This window comes from Taeniopygia guttata, chromosome 30 (assembly GCF_048771995.1).
Source record: "Taeniopygia guttata chromosome 30, bTaeGut7.mat, whole genome shotgun sequence".
NCBI classification, from domain to species: domain Eukaryota; kingdom Metazoa; phylum Chordata; class Aves; order Passeriformes; family Estrildidae; genus Taeniopygia; species Taeniopygia guttata.
In genome coordinates, this window is record NC_133055.1 from 3,157,367 (window position 1) to 3,170,151 (window position 12,785).

The window sequence follows — 12,785 nt, forward strand, 5'->3', positions numbered from 1 at the left end:
CTCCTTGACTCTGTTTTGTTCTTCCCGGGTCCTCTTTGGTTTTGGGATTATTCTCGGTGCTCTCATTCCCTGTCCTTTTGTAGCCGTTTGTGGATCAGGAGGCCTGGCTGCCGTCTGCATCCCCTGGCTCAGCTGCTGGATGAGCTGCACTGCCAAGGTGTGGAGCATGGTAAAAAGATGAGAGTTGCTGCAGCACAGAAGAGGAGAAGCAGCATTCGTTTAACCCCTGGTGTGCCGGGGAGCCATGAAAGTGTGTCCCATTCCCATCCTTTCCATGTTTGGACCAATACATAAACTGCTCTCCCTTTACAAAAAATACTCCAATGCTATAAACTTTGCACTGAAAGTGCAGTAAAAAGAAAAACTCTACCACTATGTCTAGTGGAAGAGTCAAGGCATTCCTTGATTCTGGCCAGGATGTGCAACAGAAATCATTCCATCCCCACATAGCCCGGGTGTGCAGAGAAAATTGTTCCATGACGCGTAAAGTATCAGTAAAATATATTGGAGTATATAAAAAATAAAATACTATCAGAGTAAAAGCTCCGTGGCTTTTACTAGATTTTTCCCAAACTTGATAAAGTCAGAACCAGTCTAAATCCACTGGTTTAATGTTCCATAGTTTCAAGTTGTGCAGTTTTTAGTATTTGGTTTCCTATTGGACCCGGATTTCTTTGCTTCTGCTGTTAATGAGATAGGAAGTGCTGGATTTCCTTCTCAGCCTTTTGCAGACCAGGTGTCTGCAGCCCTGGCAGTGTCTGGGGTAGGTGTTGGTTGCTGTTTGCTGCTGGGGTTGATGTTTTGCTGCTGGGTGTTATCTTTGTGAGTATCTTTTGGGCCATTCCCAGTGTGTTGAGGTGTTAAACTCATCTCCATTGAGTGGTGTAACATCCCTTAACAAAGCCTTTAACATTTCTTTCCCCAGGGCCAAGGCAAAGCAAGCCTGAGTAGAGAAATGAAAGGTTAACAATGTTAAAGTCTATGAGCTGGTGTATTTTCCATCAATGCCATGGCAGGCAGGGCAGTGTGTGAGTGTAAGTGAGAGCCAGAGTGGAATTGTCCCCTGCTCTTGCCCAGCAGCTGTGGCAGGGCAGGCCCAGAGAGCGCTGAAGCTGCAGCAGTGGCAGCAAGGGCTGTCCCCGGTGGCTGGAGCTGCCAAAGGAGGGTGGCCAGGCCGAGGATTTCAGCAGAGGATGTGTGGGCAGGCCCAGGGCCTTGCCCCGCTGTGGAGCCCTGGCTGCTGCTGCGCTGCCTTCAGTGCAGGCTCAGTGGGGGCCTCCCATCCTCCTGCTGCAGGCGGGAAGTGCAAATCTCCGGGGCTGCAGAGACCTGGAGCCGAGGCTGAGGGGTCCCCCGTGCTCAGCTGTGCTGGCGGCTGTTTCTGGCCTCGGGGCCACTTGGCACGGGCCACGCCACTTGGCCACCAGTGGTGCTGCTCTGCACTCCTTAGGCAGGAGCCGATGTCCTGCTTGGATGTTGGCAACAGCAAAGTGCCAAGGCAGCTCTGTGCCAGCCCAGCTTCCTGGGGGAGAGATTGCACCAGAGACAGGATTCTGGCCAGAGACTGCTTTAAATGTGCATCCCTTATCTCCACCTTGCACTAGGTGGAGAATTCCCAGGGTAAGGAATTCCCGAGATCAATTCCAAGGGGAAATAATTTAATATCTGCCCTGGGTCTGGCTCTTCTTCTTGCCCAAACCAATGGCAAAAGCCGTACCCATGGCATCTTGGTTTCTATCCCCAACTTCCAAAGGTGTTTCTTTCCATCCCCTTTAATTTTTTGTACCCAGCCTGAGCTCTGGGAGTGCCAGGGGTTCTGGAAGTCCCATTGTATTCCTAAAGCTGCCATAACCCCCTGGAGGATCTTTCCTGTAAAATGAGTTCTGCTGTCTGAGTCTCTTTCATGTTCAATGCCTTTTATTGGAATGATTTCTTTTAGAAATATCTTTAAAAGTGATCCAGTGGTTGCTGAGCAATAAGAATTGCTTTTGCCCCCCTGTTAGGTGAGATGGTGTCACCAGAAGATATTGAAGCCTTCCTGCTCAGGGCATGTCAGTGCCAGGCTCTTACAAGCACACACAGCTGTGCCGGTTGAGCTGACCATGGTGGGTAACCTGGGCTTTGTCTGATTCCCTTTCCTCAATAACTGCGTTTCTTGGAACTCTTTTCCCTTCTGCTGCCCTTGAAGAGCCATCCACAAAGACATTTTCTGCCTCAGGCCAGGCAATGTGTCCTGAATCTCGCCCAGGCTGGGTCTGGAGCTGTGTCACTTGAATGCAGTGCTGGGTTTCTTCCCAGCCCCTCTGGGGGCTGTTCAAACAGGAGGCTGGGTTAAACCCTTCCCCTGTCCTCAGTTCTGAATCCTCCTGTGCCACTGAACAAGTTTCACACTGTAATAACCGAGCACTGCTCATCCATTGCGAGGCTCTTTTGGTTATCAGAGCTTGAACTTGATGGCAGACTGGAACAGTTGGAGATCCTGTTGTCATCAGGTTTTGGGCGTCGGTTCCATTTGAAGCTGTGGCTGCACAATTCTGCAGACAATGAGGCCACTCTGGCCACTGGGTGAAACTTGTTGGCCCAGGAATTCCTTTGGCATGGCCCTGTTGAACATTCACCTACAATTCCAATTTATTTTCTGAGTCTGGAAGAGCCACAGCTGAGGCATCATTATTTTTGGTTGTTCATTTTCTCAGGTTTTGCTCTCTTTCTCCTGTCCATACCACAGCATGGAGGCTGTCTGGGGTTAAAACGTCCAGACATTTGACACAAAGGTACAGCAGCAATAGCCTCTGTATCACCTTTTACAATATTACAATGCCACCCTCAAATTCCTTCCTAGTTAATAACTATCAGAGTAGGAAGAAAAGAAATCGGTTTATTTCAAACCTCTACAATGTTCCCCCCTTAGGTGTAAGATTCAGAGTGGATGGAGAGGCCCCTGTGTCCATCAGGAGAGGCCTCCTCTGGATGCAGACCCAGCCTGGATGTTCTCCAGGGCTGCAGTGTGGTGGGTCCCCGGTGGGATGGGAGCTCAGAGAGCCCTGACAATCCATGTCCATGCAGGGGTGGACTCGCTCCTACTGAGGGTGCTGCTGTCTGTGCTTGCAGTGTCCTTGTGGGCTGCAGCTGGAGCCCTGACTCCTTCCCAGGGGCTGTTTGGGTGGGCTCTGCCCTGGCCAGGAGGGCAATGCCTCTGCCAGGTGCTTGTGGCCGACGCCGTCCCCTGGGTGCTGGGGCCCCCTTGGGCCCTGGGGTTGGCCCCTCAGGGGCTGTGGGAACTCTGCCATGGCCTTTGCCTTCAGCTTGGCCTTTTGCTCATCCCTCCTTACCTTCAGCTGCTGTGCCTTTGTGCCCAAGTGCTGCAGGGCCTTCTTGTGCCACTCCTGCAGCCCCGGTCACTGCCTGTGGGTGCTCATCCTCTGAGAGCTGCTGAGCTTTCTGCAAAATCTTTCCTTTCTGCAGGGACCCAAACCAAATCCTTCACAGAAAATCCTGATCCCTCATGTACCATCATGTCATGTTTTGATGCTGGCACAATGCCTGTGTCCCCATGGAAATCCAGCTTCCCAAATAAGTGCTGTGAGATGCAATAAGGAACAGAGCAGAGCAGGCCTAAGCTTAGAAATAAAGGAGAAAGAACTTTATTAAGCTACTACTATAATAAAAGATACACACTACATCCAGAATTAAAACCTTCCAAAGCATTCCTCCTCCCTGCACCCAAACTCCAACAAATCACAGTGGGACACAACTTGGACCCTTAATCAGGTCATCACCTTTCAGATAATCAATACTCAGTCTATCAGGGGAGAGAGGAGTCTCTCTTGTGCCACAGACCCCCAGGAAACACAATTGCCACCTCTCGTGTTTCCATGTCACACATGGCACTGCCCAGAGAAAATGTGCCAGTGTGACACTCTCCTTGCCATGTCACAGTGCCCTCACCACCGTGCATGGACAGACTGCTCATAGGGCTCCTTTAAGGATGCTTTGCCAAGGAACAAAAGAAACAACAGTTCACTTTTCATTTTGGGACCACAGTCCCCCCCATTTTCCTCCTCCCCTGGGGCTGAGGGTGGAAACGGAGGTCTTCTTCCTGAAGACAGAGGGCATCACCACACCCTCCTCAGCTTTCCTCTGTTCACTCCATTCCTGTGCTGGAATTTGCTGAAGCAGGTCTCTTGGCTCACCATTGCATCCCCCTGAAGATGCAGTCTCTGTTGCAGGAGAAACTGGTTCAGTCAATGGCTTACAAGAAAAGTCCAGCCAAAAGCCACTCCATCATCTCCCCCACAACCTTCTTTCCCTAACATCTCAGGTCCCAGACTGTCTCTTTTCTCCTTCCCCCCCACCCCGCTTCTCCTTCTCCTCTGCCATTGAATTTCCAGGTGCGTTCAGGTGTCTGTTTCCCTGTGGTGGTGTGGGGGAGTGGGGAACAAAGACATCTCAGGTTTCCTCCCCCTGGCCTATCCCTCCCAGGCCGCAGGGCTTCCATTCCCCCACCCAGCCCGTGGTGGGCGGGGGAGAGTCTGCACTCTCCAAAGAGACAGTTCTGCTGGGAGTTCTTGCTTTGAACCCTGTGTTCTCAGAGGCGTGCCCATGCCTTCAGTGGCCACTCCCGGTGCCAATATCCAAACCTGACCACTGATTGCTTTGAGACCGGCTGCCTGAGAAACTTCACTTCCGTGTCCAACCATGAAAATCTGCGTTTCCCAGATGTTCCTTTGTTTTGCTCCTTGTGCTCAGGGTCCCCTCCACAGCCCGGATGGCAGAGCCGGTGCCTGTCCTGCCGCAGTGTCCAAAGGCGGCCCCCCCGGCGGGCAGGGCCGGCAGCTCCCCGGGGCCGGGCAGCGGCCGGGGCGTCCCGCAGCCTCCTGGGGGCCGGGGGCCACTGCCGGCCCTGCCCGGGGCTGGTGGGGTCAGGCAGCGCCCGGCGCTGAGCCCCGGCTGCCCCACAGCCCCGGCCCGGCCTCGCAGCTCCCCACAGGCCCCCAGCCCTGCTCCCGGTCCCGCACCTCTGCGCCTGCTGCTGCCGCTGCCCACCACAGAGAAACTCCTGACATCCAGACCTCCTGCTTTTCCTCTCCTGGAAACTGGGAATTCAAAGTATCAGCTGGCAAATTGTCAGGATAAGACCCTGCTGAAAAACATCCCAATCCTGAGTATTTTTCTGTTCCTCCTCTTTGCCATCATCCATTTTCTTACCGCATAGATTCCTCCTGCTACTTCTTGCCTGAACCATATTGCTGCACACTCCCCTTCGCCTGATCCCTTCCCAGCACACCAACACCATCCATCCCCTGTTGTCCAAATCCCTTCTCCCCTTCCCTTATTTCCCCGCCTCCGGGTGTCCATGTCCTTAATTACCTCTAAGGGAATGTGCAAAATACCTCCACATTCTCCCAAGGAACCCTTCAGAGACATTTTGGGATCATCATCCCTTTGGCCAGGACCCCTCTGTGGCTTTCCCTTTTCTCCCCTCCATGGGTGCCCTGCCATGTTCACTCCCCGAAGATCCCAGGGCACTCACTGATGAGATTTTCAGTGCTCTCTCCCTGCTGACTCTTCACAGACCCCCCTGATGTGTCACTCGTCTGTCTCCTGGTCACTCCCGGGTCCCCAATCAATCCCCGGTGCCGCTGCCAGCCAAGGGAGCCGATCACCCAAAGTGGGTGAGGCACCTTCAGCTGCACTCCCTGCCCCAGGGTGTGCGGGAAAATTGACATCACCAGAGGATTCTGTCCACAAAGCAGACAGAGGAGTCCTGTGAAACTAATTTCATTTCTAAAAATGGGAGCGGCCATGGGACATTCCCCATGGGATCTCTCCAATTGTTGGAGGACACAGCCTCCCTTTCACCCTAATTCTCCTGGCCACATCTCCCTCTGCTTTCCCCATTGGCTGAAGCACTTGAGAGCTGCAGACTTCCCAATCCACCTACTACATACCCAACTTAATATGCTCCCTGCTTTTATATAGCAAATGATATTCATGGCTCTGTTAAGTCTTTGTTGTTCTTCTGGAAGTTCATGAATAGAGCAGGGCCTTGGCAGAGCAGCAGTCTGTGTCATCAATTAATAACATTTTCTAAAATCGATTCCTTCTCCTGTCACTCCCTTGTTTACAGCTCCCTGGCCCTCTGAGCCTTCCCCAGCTGGACTCCCCCCCTCGGCCCCATCGCCCCCGCGAGGGGAATTTGGGGAGGTGGGAGTGGGGCAGCGCCAAGGCCGGGCCCCCCCGCGCTGTCCTGGCGGGAGCGGCTGCAGTGGGGACCGAGTGCGGGCGGGAGCGGCCGAGAGCCCAGCGCTGCCCCAGCCCGACCTGCCCCAGCTCCATCCCTGCCCCTCGGCTGGGATGCTGTGGGTCTGGGGGGAAGAGGGAGCCGCCAGTGGGTGCTGGGCCTGGGGACAGGAGGAGAAGGGAAGGAGAAGCAGGCTTGAGGAACAGAATGGTCAAACGATGCAGGTGACAGGAGAGGGTGGGATTGTGCAGGAGAAGGAGGAATGGCCGGAGGAAGAGGAGTGTGAGGAAGAGTAGAGACACAGGAGGAGGAGGAGGAGCAGAAGGAGGAAGCAGCAGAAGGTTCGACCCTTCCCTGTATCTGCAGCCTCCCTCGAGCCCCAGGAGCGTTTCTCCCCCCACATGCAGCAGGTGACTGTGGAGGGGGATCCATGATTTTCACGGGGTGAATCTTGGTGTTTCTGAGCATTCTTGGACTAAATATTGGTGTTTTGGTTTTATGTGGCAGCTGAATCTTTATGTTTTGGAGGAGGTTTTTGCTGACTTGTGATGTTTGGGTAGTTTTCGATCTGTATCTTGAACTTTGTGGGATTTTTGGGCTGAATCTTGGTGTTTTGGAGGTTCTTACAGACACAAGATTCCCAATGACTTCCTGAGATGAACTGGAGCACGGAGGAATCTCCAGTCCAAGATGCTCTCGTCTTGTTTTTTTCCCCAAACCAGGATTTTTCATTCCCTGCGTGTGTCTGGATGGAGGAGGAGGAAAAGCCCCGGAGATGCTGCAGGAGGAGGAGCTGCAGACCCAGCCCAGGGAGCTGCGGGGAGGAAAGAGCCCCCCTGAGCCAGGAAGGCGGGCGGAGATCCAGCCGGAGCTCAGAGCTGGTGGAGAAGTCTCATGGCAGGGAGAAGCCCCACAAGTGCTTGGAATGTGGGAAGGGTTTCAGCTGGAGATCCAGCCTGATCCGGCACCAGAGGATCCACACTGGGGAGAGGCCCTACGAGTGTGGGGAGTGTGGGAAGAGGTTTCACACCAGCTCCGAACTCCTCGTACATGAGCGGAGTCACACAGAGGAGAGGCCCTTCCGCTGCCCCGACTGCGGGGAGGGCTTCAAGCGAAGCTCCCACCTCACCGTGCACCGGCGCATCCACACTGGGGAGAGGCCCTACGAGTGTGGGAAGTGTGGGAAGAGTTTCAGACACAGGGCTGGGCTGATGGTGCACCAGGTGATCCACACCGGGGAAGGGCCTTACAAATGTTTGGAATGTGGGAAGAGCTTTGGGCGGAGCTCAGACCTGAGAACACACCAGCGCATCCACACCGGGGAGAGGCCCTACGAGTGTCCCCAGTGTGGGAAGAGGTTTCGGACCAGCTCCAATCTCCTCCTACATGAGCGGATTCACACAGAGGAGAGGCCCTTCCGCTGCCCCGACTGCGGGAAGGGCTTCAAGCACAACTCCCACCTCACCGTGCACCGGCGCATCCACACCGGGGAGAGGCCCTACGAGTGTGGGAAGAGCTTCTCACAGAGCTCTCACTTGACCCAGCACCAGCGGAGGCACCAGTAAGGGAAGCCCTGTGAGTGCCTGGAGTGAGGGAAGAGCTTGGAGTGAGAGAAGAGTGTGAGGGAAGAGCTTGGAGTGAGGGAAGAGAGTGAGGGAAGAGCTTGGAGTGAGGGAAGAGAGTGAGGGAAGAGCTTGGTGCGCTGCTCCAGCTCCATCCCCAATGGGAGGATCCGGGCTGGATGATCCCCAGTGACCGCCGTTGGGCAGAGCCCTGGTGCCCCCGTATGGGGAATAAAACAGAGAGTAAAGCAATGGAGCTGATAAAGGGGCCCGATATCTGAGGCCTGACTGAGCAGAAACTGTGGGAGACACAGACACAGTTTAAGTCTCCCTGGGCAAGAAGTGACCAAGCAACATGGTGTGAGACTTTGTGATAAGATAAATGTTCCCAGGTTACTGTATGTCACAAAGAATGTGTAACCAATGGGAAATTGTTACCAAAAACAGAGCCCTTTATAAGCACCATAGAAGTAAATCCCTGTATAAACACCTGGTACACTCAATAAACTTGGCTTTGGTCTAAACTCGGATGTCCCCGTCTCTCCGTGGTGGATAACTGTCCTGGTTCAGGGCAAATTTGGGGAAAGAACCCTAAAAGGTACTGGCAGATTTTGTCTGGGAGCAACCGTTGGATATAGGGAATTTTAGAGGTGGAATCCCACTTTCAGACATGGACACCCGGAGTTGAATGATGGTTTTTTTTCCAAAGGAAGGAAAACACAGAACACCGGTGTTTGAGTGGCAGATGAAAGGCTGCCGTCAGTGGTCTACGCCAGCCAGACCTCTTTGCCCTGGTAGCTTTTGTCTGAAAGCAACCTTTGGATATAGGGAATTTGGGAGATGGAACCCCAATTTTGGCCATTTCTGTGTAGATACGAAGGAGAGTTCTTTTCCATAGGAAGGAAAGCACAGAGACCATGTGTTTCAAAGGCAGAAGAAGAAAGAGGTGGCTCTTGGGAGGCTCAGCCAACCAGACCTGTTCTTCCTGGCATGTTTTGTAATGGAGGAATTTTTGGATACATGGAATTTGGGAGGAGGAATCTCAATTTTGACCACGGTCACCTTGAGAAGGACAACTATTTACATTGGAAGGAAAGCACCAAGCCCCAGTGTTTCAAAAGCAGATGAGATGTATCTCCCAAGAGGCCAAGGGCACCCAGACCTGTCTGTCCTGGCAGCTTTCACTTGGGAGCAATCCTTGGATGTACGGAGTTTTGGAGGAGGAATCCCGGTTTTGGCCCTGGTTCCCTGGAGGAGAAGGAGAGTTCTCTCCCATAGGAAGGAAAGCCCAGAGCCCCAGGGCTTCAGGGGCAGATGAGAAGCAGCCCTTGACATGCCAAGGTGGTCAGGTGGTCCCCAGGAGGCCCAGCCAGCCAGACCTGTTCCATGTTCCCTTGGTTCCATGGACCCCACAGTGTCACAATGGTCTCCTTGGTTCCATCAGGCCCTGGAGTGTCACAATGTTCCCCTTGTTTCTGCAGTGTCACAATGGCCCCGTGCTTCCATGAGGCCTTGCAATGTCACAATGGCTTCGTGGTTCCACAGAGCCCTGATGTGTCACAATGGTCCCTGGGCTCCGTGTGCCCTCGCTGTGTCACAGCGGCTCCTCTGTGACACTGCGGCTGCACAAGGTCACCATGGACCCTTGGTTCCTTGGGGTCTCTGAGTTTCACACTGGTCTCCTTGATTCCATGAGGAAGCACAGTGCCACAATGGCCCCTTGGTTCCATGAGGTTCTGTAGTGCCACCATGATGTCCTTGGACCTGCATTGTCACAACTGACCCACGGTTCCATGAGGTTCTGCAGTGTCACTGTAGCAGTCAGAGGCCCTGCAAGGCCTCCCTGGCAGTCACTCACCTAAGATAAGAAATGCCTAAGTCATGGTGACTGGACCAAAGAAGCCCCTCTTCCGCATTCAGACCCTTCTTATCTCTCTGTAAGGGTATTGGTCGTATTCTTCTCAACTCTGGCAATTAGACAATTTCCAACACCCCAGTACCCCATATAAACACCCATTTCTATCCAGTTTGGCAGAAGAACTGTCACTGCATCCCTTCAGAGGAGCTGGCAATAAAGGACATCGCTGTGGAACCACATACAGCCTTTTCCTCTCTCTGTCCCTGTGTGTCTGCCAGAGGCACTTGTGAGCACAGAGCGAAATCACTGAGAGCTGAACTCACAGAGCTGAAATCACTCCAGAGGTGCTCGCTAAGTTGCCTGTGGCTGGGAGCTGAGCCGAGGGACCCAGACAGGCTGAGCCTGACAGCACAGCGCTATCCGGACACCCACAGCAGCGGCAGCCCGGGGGTCAGATGGACCCCTGGGACCCCAGGCTGCATTAACCAGGAGTGACTGGGATCACAGAGGAACCATAAAGGAAGTTACTGCAATAATACTGGGACTATCTGGGAGTGACTGGAATCATACTGGGTGACTTGGAGTGACTGGGACCTTACTGGGGGCAAATGGTACCATAATGAGAGTGACTGGGTTCATACTGGGATCATACTAGGAAGGACTGGAACCATACTGGGAGTGCCTGAAACTATTATAGGGGTGAATGGGAACACCTGGGAACATGCTGGGATCACGCTGGGATCACACTGGGAGTGACCGGGATGATACTGGGATCACACTGAGTGTAACTGGAAGTGACAGGGACCATACTGGGGTGACTGGGAGCCACAGGGCCCATGCTGGGAGTGGCCTGGGGGGAACTGGGGGAACTGGCCCAGCTGGGGCTCAGGGTTGTTCTCCCCCAGGGCTGCCCCAGGTCCTGCTGCCACACCTGGCATCACAGAGCTGAGGGACAGGGGACAGCTGAGGGACAGGGGACAGGGACAGGGGACAGGGACAGGGCACAGCTGAGGGACAGGGACAGGGCACAGCCAAGGGACAGGGGACAGGGACAGGGCACAGCTGAGGGACAGGGACAGGGACAGGGCACAGCCAGGGAACACGGCCTGGCCAAGGGACACTGAGCCCCAGCACTTTGGGCTGTTGCCCTTGGGCTCCCAGCACAGGCCCAGGGGCAGAATCCCCTCCAGAAACTGTTGTTTGCTTTCAGCTCTGCTCTGGAACATTCCCCAGGAGCCCCTGCAGTGGCTGCAGCCCAGCCGGGTGCCCGGGGCCACCAAAGCCGCTCCAGCAGTGCCCTCCTGCCCCGGGCAGGGCACGGAACACCCAAGGAAAGGCTCGTGCTGGGCTCAGGGCAGGGACAGGGCACTCCCCTGGTGCTGCCACGGGCACAGCAGAGCCGGCCTGGGCAAAGGATTGGGATCAATGTCCCATGGAATCCCAGCAGGGATTACTTCTCATTGCACTGCTCTCATTGGATTGGTCATCAATTCCAATCATTTCCCCATGGAATTCCCATGGCAGTGGGTTAGGGAGGAGATCCATCCATGGAATTCTCACCTGACTGGGATGAGACTGAGATCTGGCCATGGAAATTCCATGGCAATTCCTGCATTCCCAAGTCCCCCATTCCTGAGTCCCCCATTCCCATAGGAATTGCCCTTCCCCTCCTACACCCACCTTTGTGCTCCAGAGCCTCCCGACCATATCTGATGTATTTTGGGGGCCTTTCCACACAGGTGTGTCCCAGGTAATGCTTCATCTGCTCCACCATGATCCCTCTGGATTCCCAGCACCTCTGGGATATCCAGACGGCAGTGTTGGACACTGCAAAGCTCCTGGATCCCAGCTGGAAGGAGATGAAATCCCAGCCCTCGTAGCCGTACTGGTGGGATCCATGGACGCTCTGTTGGACAGGAGGTCACAGCTGGAAACACCCTGCACTGTGTGGAGACCTGGGAAAAAGGAGAGAACAGACCCATGGAGTCGTGTCCCAGCCCCTGGGAGCCCCTTGGAGCTCCCTGGATTCCCATCCCAGCCCCACAGATCCCTCCCATCCCCAGAGATCCCATTCCAGCCCCTCAGAGTCCTCCGTTCCCACAGATCCCAGCCCAGCCCCCGGCTCCCCCCACTGCCCCTGCTCTGGTTGTACCGGCCCCGTCTCCAGGTCACTGTCAGCCACGGGCCGGTTCCTGTCCTTGAGCAGGGTCTGGCTGTCCCAAAATCCCAGCTCTGGCTATCCCAATATCCCAGCTCTGGCTATCCCAATATCCCAGCTCTGGTTATCCCAATGTCCCAGCTCTGGCTATCCCAATATCCCAGCTCTGGATATCCCAATATCCCAGCTCTGGCTATCCCAATATCCCAGCTCTGGCTATCCCAAAATCCCAGCTCTGGCTATCCCAATATCCCAGTTCTGGCTATCCCAATATCCCAGCTCTGGGTATCCCAATGTCCCAGCTCTGGCTATCCCAATATCCCAGATCTGCTATCCCAATATCCCAGCTCTGGCTGTCCCAATATCCCAGCTCAGCTCCCACCCCCATCCCTGGTGTCTGTGCCTCCATCCAGCCCCGCTCGCTGCCGCAGCGCTCGCAGGGGGTCCCGTCCACGTCCCCCACAATCAAGGACTGGGGGACCCCCGGGCCGGGCTCTGACAGCACCACTTCCAGGAACTGCAGGGAGTGGAGAACTGGGGGGACATGGAGATTTGGGGGAGCTGAGGGGGCTGAGAGTTTGGGGATCCAGGGGGTCCACAGGCCAAGGAAAGGGGGGACATGAAGAGATGGCAGAGCTGGGAAGGAGGTTCAGGGGCTGAGAGCCAAGGAAAGGGGGTGCAGGGACTGGGAGAGCTGGGATGGGGTGTCCAGGGAATCCTGTGCCCAAGAAAGGGGGTGCCAGGGCTCCTGAGTGTGAGGAAAGGAGGAGCTGGGAGCTGGGAAAGGAAGGAATGGGGGCCCAGGGATCCCAGGTCAGGGAAAAGGGTGGGGCTGGGGGCTGGGAGAGGTGTGGGATGGGAACATGTTGAGTTGGTGCCGGATAAGGGGGTGCAGGGGGGTCTCAGTGCCGGGCAAAGGGGTAAAAGGGTGTCTTGGTTCTCAGGAATGGGGGTGCAGGGGGG

General features: G+C 54.9%; 2 protein-coding genes across 2 annotated transcripts in view; one reads left to right on the forward strand and one right to left on the reverse strand.

Annotated features, from left to right (window-relative positions):
* Positions 1-12,785, reverse strand: part of LOC140680256 (uncharacterized) — a 1,118,524-nt gene that overhangs the window by 1,046,835 nt on the left and 58,904 nt on the right. The window lies entirely within an intron of this gene.
* Positions 1-12,785, forward strand: part of LOC140680875 (uncharacterized) — a 490,116-nt gene that overhangs the window by 470,369 nt on the left and 6,962 nt on the right. The window contains exon 14 of the mRNA XM_072919759.1: positions 7,146-7,751. Coding sequence (XP_072775860.1) covers positions 7,146-7,751 — 606 coding nt within the window. The remainder of the gene's footprint in view (positions 1-7,145; positions 7,752-12,785) is intronic.